Source organism: Canis aureus, chromosome X (genome assembly GCF_053574225.1).
Source record: "Canis aureus isolate CA01 chromosome X, VMU_Caureus_v.1.0, whole genome shotgun sequence".
NCBI lineage: Eukaryota > Metazoa > Chordata > Mammalia > Carnivora > Canidae > Canis > Canis aureus.
In genome coordinates, this window is record NC_135649.1 from 63,811,248 (window position 1) to 63,827,479 (window position 16,232).

The following is a 16,232-nucleotide window of genomic DNA, read 5'->3' on the forward strand; positions in this document are numbered from 1 at the left end:
GTAATGGAAAGCAATCAACCTGAACCAGAGAGAGAAAAATAATAACAAAAATGAAAGTAGACTAAGGTAACATAGCAACACTATCAAGAGTAATAACATTGACATTATAGGAATCCCAGAAAGACAAGAAAGGGAAAATGGGGCAGAAAATTTATTTGAAGAAATAATAGCTGAAAACTTCTCTAATCAGTGGAAGGAAATAGAAATCCAGACCCAGAAGGCACAAAAACTCCCAACAAAATTGACCCAAAGAGGTTCACACTAAGACACACAGTATTTAAAATGGTAAAAAGAGGTGATAATGAGAAAATTTTAAAAGCAGCAAGAGAGGGGCACCTGGGTGGCTCAGTTGGTTAAGCATCTACTTTCAACTCAGGTCATGATCCCAGGATCCTGGGATCAAGCCCCACATCGGGCTTCCTGCTCAGTGGGAGCCTGCTTCTCCCTCTGCCTCTGCCTGCCACTCCCCCTGCTTGTGTGTGCTCTCTCTCTCTCTATTAAAAAATAATAATAACAAATCTTTTACAAAAAATTAAAAATAAAAGCAGCAAGAGAGAAAGGGGAGCCTGAGTGGCTCAGTCAAGCATCTGATTCTTTATTTTGGCTCAGGTCATGATCTCAGGGTCATGAGATCAAGCCCCATATAAGGCTCTGCACTCAGCATGGAGCCTGCTTAAGATTCTCTCTCTCTCACTCCCCCTCTGCCCTCCCTCCCTCTACTCATGCTCGCTTTCTCAGAAGAAAGAAAGGAAAAAAAGAAAAGAAAGGCAAGAGAAAAGAAATCAGGTACATGCAAGAGGAACCCCATAAGACTACCCCATACCATAAATACCAGAAGATATTTCAGAAGAAACTTTGCAGGACAGAAGGGACTGGAATGACACAATCAAAGTACTAAAGGAAAAAACCTACAACCAAGAATACTTTCTTCAGCAATGCTATCATTCAGAATAAAAGGAAAAATAAAGAGTTCCCCCCAAAAGTTAAAGGAATTCATCACCACTAATCTAGCTTTACGAGAAATGTTACAGTGGACTCATTGAGTGAAAAAGAAAGACTGCTGTTTAAAAAAAAAAAGGAAAGACTGTAAGTAGAAGTAAGAAGTAGGAAGCACAAAAGCTAAAATTAAATATATCTATAAAAGTCAGCTAAGAGATTCACAAAATCAAAGGACGTAAAGTGTGACACCACATACCTAAAAAAATAGGGGAGAGGAGTAAAAAACTGGCTTCAAACTTAAGTGACCATCAACTTAATATAGATTGCTATAAGATGTTATATATAAACCTAATGGCAATCACAAATCAAAAACTGGTAATAGATACACAAGAAACAAAGGGAAAGGAATCCAAGTATATCATTAAAACAATCCAGCAAACCATAAGAGAAGAGAGCAAGACAAGAAAGAAGAAGGAGAACTACACAAACAACCATAAAACAAGTAACAAAATGGCAAAAAAAAAAAAAAAACCCCATACTATCAGTATGTACTTTGAATGTAAATGGACTAAACATTTCAATCAAAAGATACTGGGTGACTGGATAAAAAAGCAAGACTCATTTCAGACCTAAAGACATATGCAGATCGAAAGTGAAGGTATGGAAACACATTTATCATAAAAAAGGAAATGAAAATAAAGTCGGGGGATCCCTGGGTGGCGCAGCGGTTTGGCGCCTGCCTTTGGCCCAGGGCACGATCCTGGAGACCCGGGATCGAGTCCCACATCGGGCTCCCGGTGCATGGAGCCTGCTTCTCCCTCTGCCTATGTCTCTGCCTCTCTCTCTCTCTCTCTCTCTCTCTCTCTCTCTCTCTCTCTCTGTGACTATCATAAATAAATAAAAATTAACAAAAAAATTAAAAAAAAAAGAAAATAAAGTCGGGATAGCAATATTTATATAGGACAAAATAGACTAAGAGACAAAGAAGGTATAATCACAAAAGGAACAATCCAGCAAGATGTAAGAATTGTAAATATTTATGCACCCAGGGTGGGAACACACAAATACATCAAGCAGCTAAGAATAAACATGAAGAAAGTAATCAATAGTAATACAATTATGGTAGGTGACTTTAACACCCCACTTGCCATCAATGGATAGATCATTCAAACAGAAACTCAACAAGGAAACAGTGGCTTTGGACACAATGGGACACAATGAAACAGATCTTTTTTTAAAATTGTATTTATTTATTCATGAGAGACAGAGAGGCAGAGACATAGGCAGAGGGATAAGCAAGCTCCCTGAAGGAAACTCCATATGGGACTCGGTCCCTGGACCCTGGGATCACGCCCTGAGCCGAAGGCAAACGCTCAACCACTGTGCCATCCAGGCATCCCCACAATGGGCCAGATTTAACAGATATACTCAGAACATTCCAACCTAAGACAGCAAAATACACATTCTTTTCATGTGCACATGGAACTTTCTCCAGAATAGATCACATATTAGGCCACAAAACAAATCTCAACAAATTCAAAAAGACTGAAGTCATACCATGCACCTGTTCTAACCACAATACTATAAAGCTAGAAATCAACCACAACAAAAAAACCTGTAAAGAAAACAAGAACATGAAGGTTAGATGCTAAACAGTGAATGGACTAATCCCAAAATTGAAGAGGAAATCAAAACATACATGGAGACAAATGAAAATGAAAACAAAATGGCTCAAAAACTTTGGGATGCAGCAAAAGCTGTTTTAAGAGGGAATGTTAGGGACGCCTGGGTGGCTCAGGGGTTGAGCATCTGCCTTTGGCTCAGGGCATGATCCCGGAGTCCTGGGATCGAGTCCCACATCAGGCTTCCTGCATGGAGCCTGCTTCTCCCTCTACCTGTGTCTCTGCCTCTCTCTCTCTCTGTGTCTTTCATGAGTAAATAAATAAAATATTTTTTAAAAAATAAGGGAAGGTTATTGCAAACAGGCCTACATCAAGAAGAAAAATCTTGGCTACAGTTAGGATGGTGGAGTAGGAGGGGGGCCCTATGCTTGTCTTGTCCCTCAAACACAGCTAAATAAATATGAAATCATTCTGAACACCCAAGAAATGAATCTGAGGACTGAAAGAATAAACTTCACGTCTAGAGGGGAAAAAGTAGCCACATTGTGGAAGGTAGGAGCTATAGAGAGTTGATTTGGGGGAGAAAAGAGCTGTGGGTACTATGGAGAGGAGGAAGCCCTGATCACACAGAGAGGAAAGAGAAAAAGAGAAAGAGAGAGAGAGAGAGCAGTGTGCAGGGGACTGCACAAGAAAAACTCTTCCCCAACACCACTGACTGAGAAAAGGAGAGAGGCTAATTATTACAAGTTTTTACAAGCATCGGAGCTCAAAGTCTAAAATTTTAGCAGTCTGTGCCTTCACTGGGGTCATGCCTAGCAGGCTTAGTGGCATTCCTATGGGGACAGAGAGCAGACGCCTGGGAGTGGACAGCATGATATTAGGATCTCCTGGATCACAACAAGATAAACAGTTCATCTCCTTGGAGTACATTTGGAAAAGGTGGCACTGCCTCACAGGGGACCAAAGAGATAGCAGACACCACTGAGAGACCCTGTTACTTTTTTTTTTTTTTAATTTATTTATTTATTATAGTCACACACACACAGAGAGAGAGAGAGAGAGAGAGAGAGGCAGAGACATAGGCAGAGGGAGAAGCAGGCTCCATGCACCGGGAGCCCGACGTGGGATTCGATCCCGGGTCTCCAGGATCGCGCCCTGGGCCAAAGGCAGGCGCTAAACCGCTGCGCCACCCAGGGATCCCGAGACCCTGTTACTTAGCATAGCAGCAGAGACACCTGCTGAAGGCAACTAACCCGGAAGCCAGCTTTTGGCTCTGCTTTAACGTAAACTCCAAGCCCCTACATGGTCATGTGACTGCTTTTCTGGGACAAACTGGCACCACCTACAGCATAGTGAGACCCTCCCCCAGAATATCAGCATGGGTCCTTGCTGTATTGGATCCCTAAAATTTGGAGTTTTTGAAATCCAGCCACAAGCCTGAGATAAAAACACAGGAGTACTGGCAGGCAGACAGATCAGACACGGACAGGATGAAAACAGGGTTCTGATGGAAGCCTGGGACACAAGAAGGGAGATTGTTCGCTCTTCTGTGGGGGATTCCTGAACAGCAGCGAATGCCAACTCCCCTCTCTAGGGAGGACAGGGCAGGGTGATGCCATCCCCACCTAGCACATCAGCATGTACAGACTTCAGTGAGCAACACAGCACTCCCCAGTGTTGGGTAGAGCCGCTTACAAGTTCTGCCTTCCTGTGCCTGCAGGTACATTTTTACCAGGGCTAGTCAGCCTGATAACCAGCCCAGTAGGGCCCTATCCCTGAAGACCAGCACAAACCCACTGAACACACCAAGTATATTGATCATAAAGTGCTACAAAGCTTCAGCTCTAGTGGAAATAAGATTATGTTATTTTAACAAGCAGACCAAAGCACACCTTGTTAAAATGCCACACACTGGACAATATCCAAACACCTCACATGGCAGGCAAGGACAAATTCTGCAGAGGACTGACTTGAGAGAAAGAGCATCCAAAACACAATAGCAGAGTACACACTTGGAAAACACTTTCTGAAGCCTCAGGCCTCTTAATATAGCCATTATTCTAAGGAACAGAAAATATAACAGGCTTTCCTAACATACACCAAAAAAACAGTGCCCTAGGCAAAATGCCAAGACAGGTATTCACCACAAAAGAAAGAACATGAAGAGGTGACAGCCAGGGATCTAAACAAAACAGATATACATAATATACTTGAGCCAAAATTTAAAACAATAATCATAAGGATACTAGCCGGGCTTGAGAAAAGCATAGAAGACACTAGGGAATCCTTATTGCAGAGATAAAGGAATGAAAAACTAGTCAGGCCAAAATTTAAAAAGCTAATAACTGACATGCAAAACCAACTGGATGCAAAGACAATGAGGATGGATGAAAAAGAGGAATGAATCAGTGATACGGAAGATAAAAACTATGGAAGATAATGAAGCTGAAAAGAAGAGGGAAAGAAAAATACTGGATAAGGAATGTAAACTTAAGGAACTCAGCGACTCTATAAAGAATAATAACATTCATATCATAGCTGTCCCAGAAAAAGAAGAGAAGGAAAAAAGGGTAAAAGGTTTATTTGAGCAAATTACAGCTAAAAACATCCCTAATCTGGGGAAAGGAACAGACATTGAAATCCAAGAGGCACAGAGAACTCCCATCAAACTCAAGAAACGCTGGCCAACACCAAGATATATTGTAGTCAAATTCACAAAATACACAGAGACAAGGAAAGAATCCTGAAAGTAGGAAGGGAAAAATGTCCTTAACCTACAAGGGAAGATCAGGTTTGCAGCAGATCTGTCCACAGAGAAGATATCTGCAAATGACATATCTGACAAAGGGTTAGTATCCAAAATATATAAATACATATAAAATATATAAAGAACACACAAAACTCAACATCTATTAAAAATGGGCAGAAGACATGAACAGACATTTCTCCAAAGAAGATATACAGATGGCCAGCAGACATGTGAAAAGATGCCTAACATTTCTCATCAGGGAAATGCAAATCAAAACCATAATGAGATATCACCTCACATCTGTCAGAATGGCTAAAATAAACTCGAGAAACAGGTGCAGGTGAAGATGTAGAAAAAAGGGAACGCTTGTGCACTGTTGGTGGGAATACAAACTGGTACAGCCACTGTGGAAGACAGTATGGAAGTTCCTTAAATAAATAAAAATAGAATTACTATGTGATCCAGTAATTCTACTATTGGGTATTCACACAAAGAATGTGAAAACACTAATTCAAAAAAATATATGCTGAGTGAAATGAGTCAATCGGAGAAGGACAAACATTATATGTTCTCATTCATTTGGGGAATATAAATAATAGTGAAAGGGAATAGAAGGGAAGGGAGAAGAAATGGGTAGGAAATATCAGAAAGGGAGACAGAACATAGACTCCTAACTCTGGGAAACGAACTAGGGGTGGTGGAAGGGGAGAAAGGTGGGGGGTGGGGGTGAATGGGTGACAGGCACTGAGGGGGGCACTTGATGGGATGAGCACTGGGTGTTATTCTGTATGCTGGCAAACTGAACACCAATAAAAAATAAATTTATTATTAAAAAAACAAAAAGATATATGCAGTGCTATGTTTATTGTAGCATTATTTATAATAACCAAGATATGGAAGCTGCCCAGTGTCCACTGGTAGATGAATGGATAAAGGATATGTAGTATATATAAATACAATGGAACATTATGCAGCCTTAAAAAAGAATGAACTCTTGCCATTTGCAATGATGTACATGGAGTTAGAGACTATTATGTTAAGTGAAATAAGTCGGTCAGAGAAAAACAAATACCATATGATTTCACTCCTATGTGGAATTTAAGAAACAAAAGCAAATGAACAAGGAAAGACAGAGACAAGCCAAAAACCAGGCTCTTTACTATAGAGAACAAATTGATGGTTACTAGCGGGGAGTTAGGTGGGAGTACGGATAAAATTAGGTGAAGGGGATTAGGAGTATACTTACCATGATGAGTGCTGAGTAATGTATAGAACTATTGAATCACTACATTGTACATTTGAGTCTAATATAACACTGCATGTTAACTATACTGGAACTAAAATAAAATGTTAAAAAATAAAAAATGAAAGCACTGTGAAATCCTCCCCCTTAAAAAAAGATATATGTCCAAGGATGTACATCATTATCTGTTTGTAACAAAATCTTCAAAACCACCTAAATATCCATCATTAGAGGAATGTTTAAGTAAATTATTATATATCCATACTATAGAATTCCATGTAGTAATGTTGAAAGAATAAAATAACTTTGTATGTTCAGGTATGGACAAAGTTCCAAAGCATATATGTTGTTATATAAAAAAAGAAAACTGCTGAGTAAACAATCTATAGAAAAAAGATGTAATTTATGTAGAAAATATCAGAATATACATTTGTATGTGAACACACATGCATACGAAATATTGGAAATAAGACTGGACAGGGAGATTGGGAGAAAGATGACTTAAACTTTTTACTTTATATCCTTCTGCATTTTTTATATAAGAATGTATTCATATTCATATGTGTTATTTAGTTGAGGAGGAAGAAGGCATTTTGAAGTAGAAAAGACTAATATGAGAAAAGTTCTGTAGGTAAGGCAAATGTAGGGGGTCAGTAGCAGAAAAATATGTCAAAGTGGTGCATTAGGTGATGGTTCCACCAGTGATGTTCAGGATGGAAAGTGCCTGGAGCTCTTGCTGTAATTTAGGCATGAGAGATTGGGTATCTGAGAGCCTGGCTTAGGCTTGCAGCACTGATAAAGAATATGAGCAACATTTCAAAGGAAGTATCAACAGACACTGGTGTATGGTGTAACTGAAGTATTTCATGAATTAAGTAAATGTTTCTTTACTTATAATAGTAACACACAAAGTCCAAAGTCCTTCCCATACAGCATGCCTACTGTTCTTCAAAGAACCAGATATCAGTACTCAGTGATACAGGAAAATAATAGGTAACGTGAATCTTTAGCACTTGAAAGCAAGAAAAAAACTGTATATGACAGAAGTAGAAGTTACACATACCCTTCACCCCAACAACTAAGTAAACCAATTACCTGAGAAGCAATAGATCTAGCTGTTCTGCTGTTGTCTCCAGTCATCAGAACTACTTCTAAGCCCATAGATTTCAAAATATGGACAGCCAATTCTGCTTCAGGCTTCACTGTATCAGCAATAGCTATTAAACCACACAGCTCATCTAAACAGGAACACCAGAAAATAAGAGTTTGGAATATGATGGAAGTAGGAATAATATTCTAACTTAAAATTTAAGAAAGAAATTAATTTTGTTAAGCAAAGTTATTCAGGCCTTAGCTTAATTCAAAATGTTTCCAAACCCACACAGGCTGTATTCCACAAAATCTGTGACAACCTCCAAATTTAGTTATGAAACTTTCACAGAATGAGGTACCGATTACTAATGAAAGTAGTAATTAGAAAATGAAAAGAGACCTCATAGGATACTAAAAGACTCATTTTCTTTCCTTTGAGAAGTATTGGTTGATAGCACCTATCAACAGTGATAGTTCCTAGCACTGTAGTTCATTTTAAGGCAAATGACACTGAAAACTAATACTTTCTTTTTCTTTTTAAGGTGAAGGGGGTGGATTGAGACAAAACTGACATTTTATACTGGGGGAAAGAAATCACTGCAAGTAGTTATTTTAAAAACAAAACTAAATGGTAGTTTCTGCTTCTTCCTGGACCTAAAAATGTCATAGTTAAGATACTGCCTTCATACTTAGCAAGGATTTTAAATGTTGACTAATCTCATAGCTAGAAATTTACCCAAGAAATAATTTAACAAAAGAAAACACCTAAAACCTCATATATGTTTATCAGTGTTTTTTATAATAAAGAAATATTACAAATAGCTTAAATTTCCAACAAGGGAATGATTATGTTAGTTACAGTATATGATAAATTATGCAGAATTAAAATAAAATTAGAAAATATTTATGAATATAGTAAATAAACGAATAAAGCAAAATATAAGGGTATGTGTACAAGGGAGTTTATTTTTTTAAAGATTTTATTTATTTATTCAAGAGAGACACAGAGAGAGAGAGGCAGAGACATAAGCAGAGAGAAAAGCAGGCTCCATGCAGAGAACCCAATGTGGGACTTGATCCTGGGACTCCAGGATCATGCCCTGGGCTGAAGGCAGGTGCCAAACCCCTGAGCCACCCAGGGATACCTGTACAAGGGATTTTACATTTAAAAATTTAAAATTTTATTCAACTGCATTGAGGTAAAATTTATATGCAAAATACACCCAATTAAAAACAATATGTTTGGGCAGCCCCTTAGCACCGCTGTCAGCCCGGGGTATGATCCTGGAGACCTAGGATGGAGTCCCACATCGGGCTACCTGCATGGAGCCTGCTTCTCCCTCTGCCTGTGTCTCTGCCTCTCTCTCTCTCTGTGTCTCTCATGAATAAATATATAAAATCTTTTTAAAAAACCAATACGTATACTGATATTATAATTCTATATATGTATGTATTATATATTATATATTATACATATACAATATACATATTTGGTACATTACATTTTTGGTATCAAAAAAACTAGAAATGGAATACATGTAATTAAAACTGACATTGAGTTAGGAGGATGAGATTATAGACATTATTTTATTTTGCTATTACTTTAATGTTATGTCATTTTTAGATTCTTTTTAAAGATTTTATTTATCCATTTGAGAGAAATTGAGTGAGAGAGAGCATGAGCGGGGGGTGGGGGGCAAGGAGAGGGAGAAACAGGCTCTCAGCTGAGCAGGGAGCCCAACATGGGGCTCAATCCCAGTACCCTGGGATCATGACCTGAGCTGAAGGCAGATGCTTAACTGACTGAGCCACCCAGGTGCCCATGATTTTTAGGTTTTAAAAAAACCCTTGATTAGTTTGTTTATTTGTTTGTTTGTTTGTTTGTTTGTTTGTTTAAAGAAAACCATAGGCTAGGGAGGAAAATAACAAAGCCAGGCAAATGTAAGAGAATTCTAAGTTAATCGTAACAATTATGTATTGCTAACATTTTTACTTTGTATTCAGGCTGCTTTTTAAAAGCCCTTAAGTTCAGATGTCTTTCAAAAATATACATAAAATAATAACTGAGAGCACATCATTGAATCATAGCATACTTACCATCAACTGCCACCAATACAGCAGTCCGACCTTTTCTTTCATGTTCAGTCATGGAATCATCTACATCGTTGTTAATAACAAGACCATTTCTAATCATCCACTCCCGGTTACCAATGAGGACTCTGTACTGCTGAGCATTAAAAGTATCTGAAATAAAGTACAGAAACAACATTTAGTGAGATCATTTAATACTTATAAAAACCCTGCGAGGCACGTTCTTCCTGTCTAACCTTACTCAGTCAATATGTTGTATTTTTGGTAGACTGTAGTCCACAACAGTAATTTCCAAATTTTCAAGAAACACACTCTGCTCTTCTATGCCTTTGGGCCTTTGCACATTTTGCTTTGTCTCCACCTGGAATGTCCTTACCTTCTTCTCCAATTATCAAACTCCATCATATTCTTCAACAGCCAGTTCAAATGTTACTTTCTTGGTGAAGCTTTCCCTTTGATCTTCCACACAACTGAATTAAATTAAAAATATTTGCTATGCCTCAGTAGCTGAATATGGTTGGATGAAAACATACAACCATACTGATATCTAATTTTAAACATGTGACCACTAACTTTACACAAGCCCTTAGAGTTGTCTGGCAATTTTACACTTCCCTAGTCCATTCATTCTCCATTCCTTCTAAAGGGCTATTTTATATCTTCCCTTCTCTAACCCTCATATATGGCCAGATAATGAATCGGCTTCCTACTTTAAAAAGAACTAAAAAGCAATCAAGAGAACTTCTGCAAGCTCTCACTGCCACATCTTTTTTTAAAATTTAAATTCAATTTGCCAACATATACTATAACACCCAGTGTTCATCCATCAAGTGCTTGCCTCAGTGCCCGTCACCCAGTTAGGTCATCCCCCCACCCACCTCCCTTTCTGCAACCCTTTGTTTCCCAGAGTTAGGAGTCTCTCATGGTTTGTCTCCATCTCTAATTTTTCCCACTCAGTTCCCCTCCTTTCCCTTACAATCCCTTTCACTATTTCTTCTAATCAACTACCTATGCCTATGTACACACAAATGTAGCTTCCCTTCTGTTATTATAAACTGCCCTTGCTCCTACTTAAGGCCAACTTCTCCACTTATGCACTAGACCTCTTTCCTTTGCTTATTCTAGAACATTTCTCCAATAATTTTCTTTTTCTACTGCATAATCACATGTTCTATCTTTGTTGCACATAGTCCTATCTTAAAAAAAAAAAAAAACTCTCTTGATCTTACTTACCTCTTTACTACTGCCCTAATTTTCTGCTTCTGTACTGCAGAACTTGGAAGTGTTGTCTCTATTGACTATCTCCAATTCATATCTTCCCATTCTCTTGTGAACCCACTCCAATAAAGCTTTTGTCACATAAGGGTCTCCTAACTCTGGGAGGCGAACTGGGGGTGGTGGAAGGGGAAGTGGGTGGGGGGTGAGAGTGGGTGATGGGTGCTGAGGTGGGCACTTGACGGGATGAGCACTGGGTGTTGTTCTATATGTTGGCAAATTGAACACCAATAAAAAATAAATTTATAAAAAAATAAATAAAATAAAATCCAAAAAGGCCACCAAAAAAAAAAAAAAAGCTTTTGACTCTACTACTCCAAAGAATTGTTCACACAGTGTACCACTGATCTTTACTTTCATAAATCTAATGGCTAATTCCTGTTCCTCATCTTACTTGCCCTATTAGCAGCATTTAACACAGTTGATCACTCCCTCCTTCCTGAAATACTTTCTTTCCTTGGCTTCCAGCACATTCTTATGAGTTACCTTCTCATTCACCACTTCTTCCATCTTCTTTGCTGATCTCCCTGACCTATTAACCTATCATATTGTAGGACTCAATCCTTTTTTTAAAAAGATTTTATTTATTTATTCATGAGAGATACAGAGAGAGAGAGAGAGAGAGAGAGAGAGAGAGAGAAGCAGAGACACAGGCAGAGGGAGAAGCAGGCTCCATGCAGGGAGCCTGATGTGGGACTCGATCCCAGGACTCTAGGATCATACCCTGGGCCAAAGGCAGGCACTAAACTGCTGTGTAGGACTCAATCCTTAAATCATTTTCCCTCCTTCTTCTATCTATCTACTCTCACTCCTTGGTGATCTTATCCAGTCTCATAGCTTTAAATATAAGCTATACCAGCTTTGTCCAACAGAAGAATTTGGAAATGCTCTTTTTCTACTGTTTAATACAGTAGCCATTAACAACATGTGGCTATTGAGCAGTGAAATGTGGCTAGTATGACTGAAGGGCTGAATTTTAAATCAAAAAAATTTTAAGTTTATTTATGTATTTATTTTATGCAATCTGTACACTCAACATGGGACCCAGACTCATGACCCCAAGATCAAGAGTCACATACTCTTCTGACTGAGCCAGCCAGACAACCCTGAATTTTAAATTAAATACAAATAATTTAAGTTTAAATAGTCATATACAATGAATGGCTATCATATTGGATGACACAGATCTATAAGTGGATGACTCCCAAATCTACATCTCCAACCTACTCTGTTTCACTGAACTCCAGACTTGTATACCCAACTGCCTAGTTGTTATTTCCATTTATATGGCACCTCCAATTGAATATCTAGTAGGCACTCAAATTTAACATGTAAAAAACTGATCTCCTGATCAGTTCTCATCAATATTGCCCTTTCTTTTAAAAAAAAAGATTTTTAAAATTTATTTATTCATTAGAGACATAGAAAGAGAGAGAGAGGGGCAGAGAGACATAGGCAGAGGGAGAAGCAGGCTGCATGCAGGGAGCCCGATGTTGGACTCGATCCCAGGACTCCAGAATCATGCCCTTAGCCGAAGGCAGGCGCTCAACCACTGAGCCACCCAGAGATCTCCAATATTGCCCTTCCAATGGTCTTCCCCATTTTATTTAAATGGTAACTTCATCCTTCTAAATTGTTAGGCCACAAACCTTGACATAATTCTTGACTCATGTTTCTCACACACCTCATATCCAATGTTAGAAAATCTGTCAGCTAGCTCTCCCTTCAAAACTCATTCATATTTTGATCACTTCTTATGACCTCTACTATTAACACATTGGCCCAAAACACTTATCTTTCACCTGGATTATGGCAACAGCCTACTAACTCATCTCCCTGCTTCTGCCCTTCCCCTTATTCCTCCAACCATGTATTTTTATCAGAGCATCCAGGGTAATACTTTTGAAACATTAAGTTGGATTCTGTCACTCCTATACACAAAACTCTCCAATGACTTCCCATCTCAAGGGCAAAAGCCAAAATTCTTTCAATGTCCTTACATAATCTAGCGCTGTACTGCTCTCTAACCTCATCTCTTACCCACTTCCCACTCATTGACTCTGCTCTAGGCACAGTGTTCTCCTTGTTGTTCCTCAAACTAGTCAAGCACCCTGGACTTTGGTACTTAACATCCCTCCTACCTGGAATGTTCTTGTCACAGATACTCACATAGGTTTCTCCTTCCTCCTTCTCAGGTTTTTGCTCCAGCACCAACATCTCAATGAGGCCTACCCTGATCATCCTATATAAAATGGGACACAATACTCAACAGCATTCCCTATTCCCTACTTTACCTTCCTTTATTTTCCTCTACACTACTATCTCTGTCAGACATATTATATTTTCTTATCTATTTGCTCACTGTTTTGTGTTCTCCCACCAGAAATACAAGTTCCAAAAGATAGTCACTTTGTCTATTCTGCTTAGCTGATTCTTTAGTGTCTTGAACAGTGTTTAACAAAAGGTGTCAAATGAACAAAATTACTATGTGTCAGTATACTTGATGCTGGAACTTCACAGACAAATAATAAAATATAGTTGGGTAGAATCAAGCAGGTAAAGTATTATCATGCTAAAAACAGAGAGTACGTACAATTGTGATTTAAAAAGAGGAGCAAATATCTCTACCTATACATGTCAGTCAGCAAAGGCTTCACTGAAGAAAGAGGTGAGCTGAATCTTGAAGGATGAAAATAAGTTCATGAGGTAGATGCCACTGTAGGAAAGGACATTATCCAGAGAAAACAGTGAATTAAATGATCTAATAGCCGTGAAATGACACAATGTAAAAAGGAACTGTAAGTAATTCCATATAAATGGAACACAGAATGCATGGAGGTCAGTGGAAAAAGACAAAATGGTTGGTGCAGGGAGATAGGAGACATAGCATGGGGAACAGACCTAGAACAAAGTCCAGAGAGACTGGTCTTTGTCCCACAGGAGACAACCAGCAAAGCCAGAATCCCTAACAGAACTGCATTGATAGGGTTTAGGATACATACAAATCTCCAAAACAAAAATTTTCTGAGGGGTAGGCATAACTTTCATTACATTCCTCCAAAGGTTCATTATTCAAAAAATAAGTTATAAAACACTATAATAAAAGGTATTAGTCAGAAAGTTATATAATCATATTTGCAGGTTAGCAAAATCACTCAAGCATAAATGGGTAGGGAGGTGCTATAACACTCAGGTGGGTATATTATGTTTGGGGGCAGATGGACAAACCAACCAGAAATTTAGGAAAACAGGTTTTGGCTAGAGATGTGGATTTTGGAGTGGTGGTAAAAGCCTAGAGGTGGCAGAACAAGCAATAGATATGAATGAGATTGTACACAGAGTATATAAAATAAGAAAAAGACAAAGAACAAAACCCTGAGGATACCCAGTATTTGAGAGAAAGAGAAAAGAGGAATTAGAGGAGGATTGGAAGCAACAGCCAGGTAAGTGACAGGATAATTTAGAGAAAGAATGGTCATGAAATTAAGAGAAGAAAGAACTTTAGGAAGAAAGAAATGGTCAATAGTTCTCAAATGCCTTAGGCATTTGAGCTCATGCAAGATGTGGACTTGAGAAGAAACCACTGGAATAAGTATTGAATAAGGTCATCAATGCTTAGAATGCTACTTAGAAAACGTAGTTTCAGTAGTATGGATGGGACAGAAGACAGGCTGTGCAATGAATAAGTGAATTAAGTAAACCTAGACTACTCCTTCTAGTAGCTTAGATATAAAGGAAAATAAGAGACAGGATACAATCTAGACAGGATTACACTGATATTGATGGAAGAAATGTTTTTATGTTTAGGAGAAGGAGCCAGCACAGAATTGGAAAACAAAGAAGCAAGGGGAGTAACAGAATAAGGTCCCTGGAGAATCAAGAGAGGGTGGGATCTAGAGCAAAGAGGAGGGATACCTCTTCCCCTGAAAAAGGAATCATTCTGAGCAAAAAGTTCAAAGAACAAATGTCTGAGAACCTTAATTTTCTATGTGAAAAATAAACTTGATAATTTGCTTAGGGAACTAAGGAGAAGGCCACAGTATCTTGTGCAAGATATAAAAGGTTTAGAGTAGCTGTGATGAGAAATAAAAGAAAGATAGCTGAACTAATATGGAAGATCAGCTAAGACTAGCATTTGTCACCCTATGGTACAATCAAGGAGCACAGTTGGGAAATATTCTCGAGTAACTCAAGTGAAGTGATCAGAAGGCCTATGGTAAAATCATTTGAGAGAATGAAACCATGATGCCAATTTTTGTTTCTTATCTAACAGTTCAGGATTATAAAGTTAGACATCTGTTAATATTTGTCCCATAATTGGTACTATGAAGAAAATTAGCTTACTTGAGAGCTGGGCATCAATAATCATGGAAGATGAAGTTGATGACTGTTCATTATTTGCACCAATTTGAACCAGGGATGCATTTTTAATATTATTTTCCTCTATCTTCCAGTTATCCTTATGTAGCAAGCCTTCAATATTGATGACTTTACAGCTAATACCACAGCCTGGCACAACCTGGAAATCTATGCAGGTACCCAAGGTTTCAGTGTCCAGCTCCTAACAAATAGAAACAGAAGGATTTCTTCTGCTGTTCTAATAATCCAAGATCATCAATAGCACACTCAAAGATTACCACTGGTTAATTCTAAATGTTTAGACACATGCCACATGCCCAGTTAATTCTAAATGTTTAGAACAAAATATCAGAATTGTTTATTTAAATCCCACTCTCTAAAATGTATACCAAGTTTAGAGAAAGAAAACAGGTAAGATTTACCAATATTCTCTGCCTTTTCCAGTAGAGAATTACAAGTTAAATTTTTAATTCTATTGTCAAGTCAGATTTTCTATTCAGTACAGGGCAAAGGGTAACAAAGAACAGGGCCTTTAGTTACCAGAATGCCTCTCTAGTATGATTCTGTGTCCTTAGTAAGCCAAAGAATTTTGGTGGCCATCATTGTTTCCTGGCTCTTTATATCTTCATCCTCTCTGTTGTTTGGTTTGGGTGTAAAGAAGCCAGGCCAGTAATAGTAAATTGGTAAAAAGGAAAGAACACCAATGATAGGAATTGCCATATCATAACTGTAAAATTATGAGATAATTTACAAAGAACTTATACAAATCAATGATAAAAAGATAAATAATCCTATGGAAAAAAACAGGCAAAGGATACAAGCAGAAAGAAATTCAAATAGCCATTGAAAAGATGCTCAGCCT

At 38.2% G+C, this 16,232-nt stretch overlaps 1 protein-coding gene across 12 annotated transcripts in view; it reads right to left on the reverse strand.

The window, feature by feature from the left end:
- ATP7A (ATPase copper transporting alpha) overlaps nucleotides 1-16,232 on the reverse strand; it is a 154,689-nt gene that overhangs the window by 9,989 nt on the left and 128,468 nt on the right. For all 12 annotated transcript variants that reach the window (XM_077889249.1, XM_077889255.1, XM_077889253.1 and 9 more), the window contains 3 exons: nucleotides 15,356-15,572; nucleotides 9,743-9,889; nucleotides 7,649-7,791 (listed from right to left, as the gene is read on the reverse strand). In XM_077889249.1, coding sequence (XP_077745375.1) covers nucleotides 7,649-7,791; nucleotides 9,743-9,889; nucleotides 15,356-15,572 — 507 coding nt within the window. The remainder of the gene's footprint in view (nucleotides 1-7,648; nucleotides 7,792-9,742; nucleotides 9,890-15,355; nucleotides 15,573-16,232) is intronic.